This window comes from Wasmannia auropunctata, unplaced genomic scaffold (assembly GCF_000956235.1).
Source record: "Wasmannia auropunctata unplaced genomic scaffold, wasmannia.A_1.0 LD336076.1, whole genome shotgun sequence".
In the NCBI taxonomy this organism is placed as follows: domain Eukaryota; kingdom Metazoa; phylum Arthropoda; class Insecta; order Hymenoptera; family Formicidae; genus Wasmannia; species Wasmannia auropunctata.
Genome location: NW_012026814.1, coordinates 7707015 through 7707587, shown reverse-complemented (window position 1 = coordinate 7707587; position 573 = coordinate 7707015). Strand labels below are relative to the sequence as shown.

At 46.9% G+C, this 573-nt stretch overlaps 1 protein-coding gene across 1 annotated transcript in view; it reads left to right on the top strand.

The window, feature by feature from the left end:
* LOC105449552 (homeobox protein ESX1-like) overlaps positions 1–573 on the top strand; it is a 2851-nt gene that overhangs the window by 798 nt on the left and 1480 nt on the right. Inside the window, exon 3 of the mRNA XM_011688810.1 lies at positions 106–404. Within this exon, the coding sequence (XP_011687112.1) occupies positions 106–404 (299 nt within the window). The remainder of the gene's footprint in view (positions 1–105; positions 405–573) is intronic.

Here is a 573-nt window from a genome sequence, read left to right as displayed (position 1 = left end):
TCATTTAAAACAAGTACCAACATGGACGCCGAAAAGGATGTGGAAGTAGATACATAAATTACATATTTTAATATAATAAATATGTTAAAATTATTTTCTTTTCAGTATAATGAAAGACGGAGAAAATAATAACGAGGAAACAGCGGCTCTGAGGGCCGAGGTAGAAAGTCTGCGGCGACAACTCGCAGACATAACTCGGCCCTCAGGGTTACCTCAACAACCGGGGTTACCAAGGCCGTCAGCGTCGCAGCCGCCGGGGCCACCAATGTCGCAGCCGCTGGGGCCGTCAGCGTCGCAACCGCCGGGGCCGTCAGCGTCGCAACTGCCGGGACCGCCAATATCGCAGCCACCGGGGCCGTCAGCATCGCAACCGCCGGGACCGCCATTATCTCAAATAGAACGACGTAAGTAATAAATAAATAAAATAAAAAACAATTTAACGTTATATTTTGCTCGCATGATAATGACGTTGATCGCGTGTAAATTTCATATATTGATCTCACTATGAAACATTTTATTTGTTTCAGCAAAAAGATGGCAGAAGAGCCGCAGCCACGGACGCCAAAGCCGAGG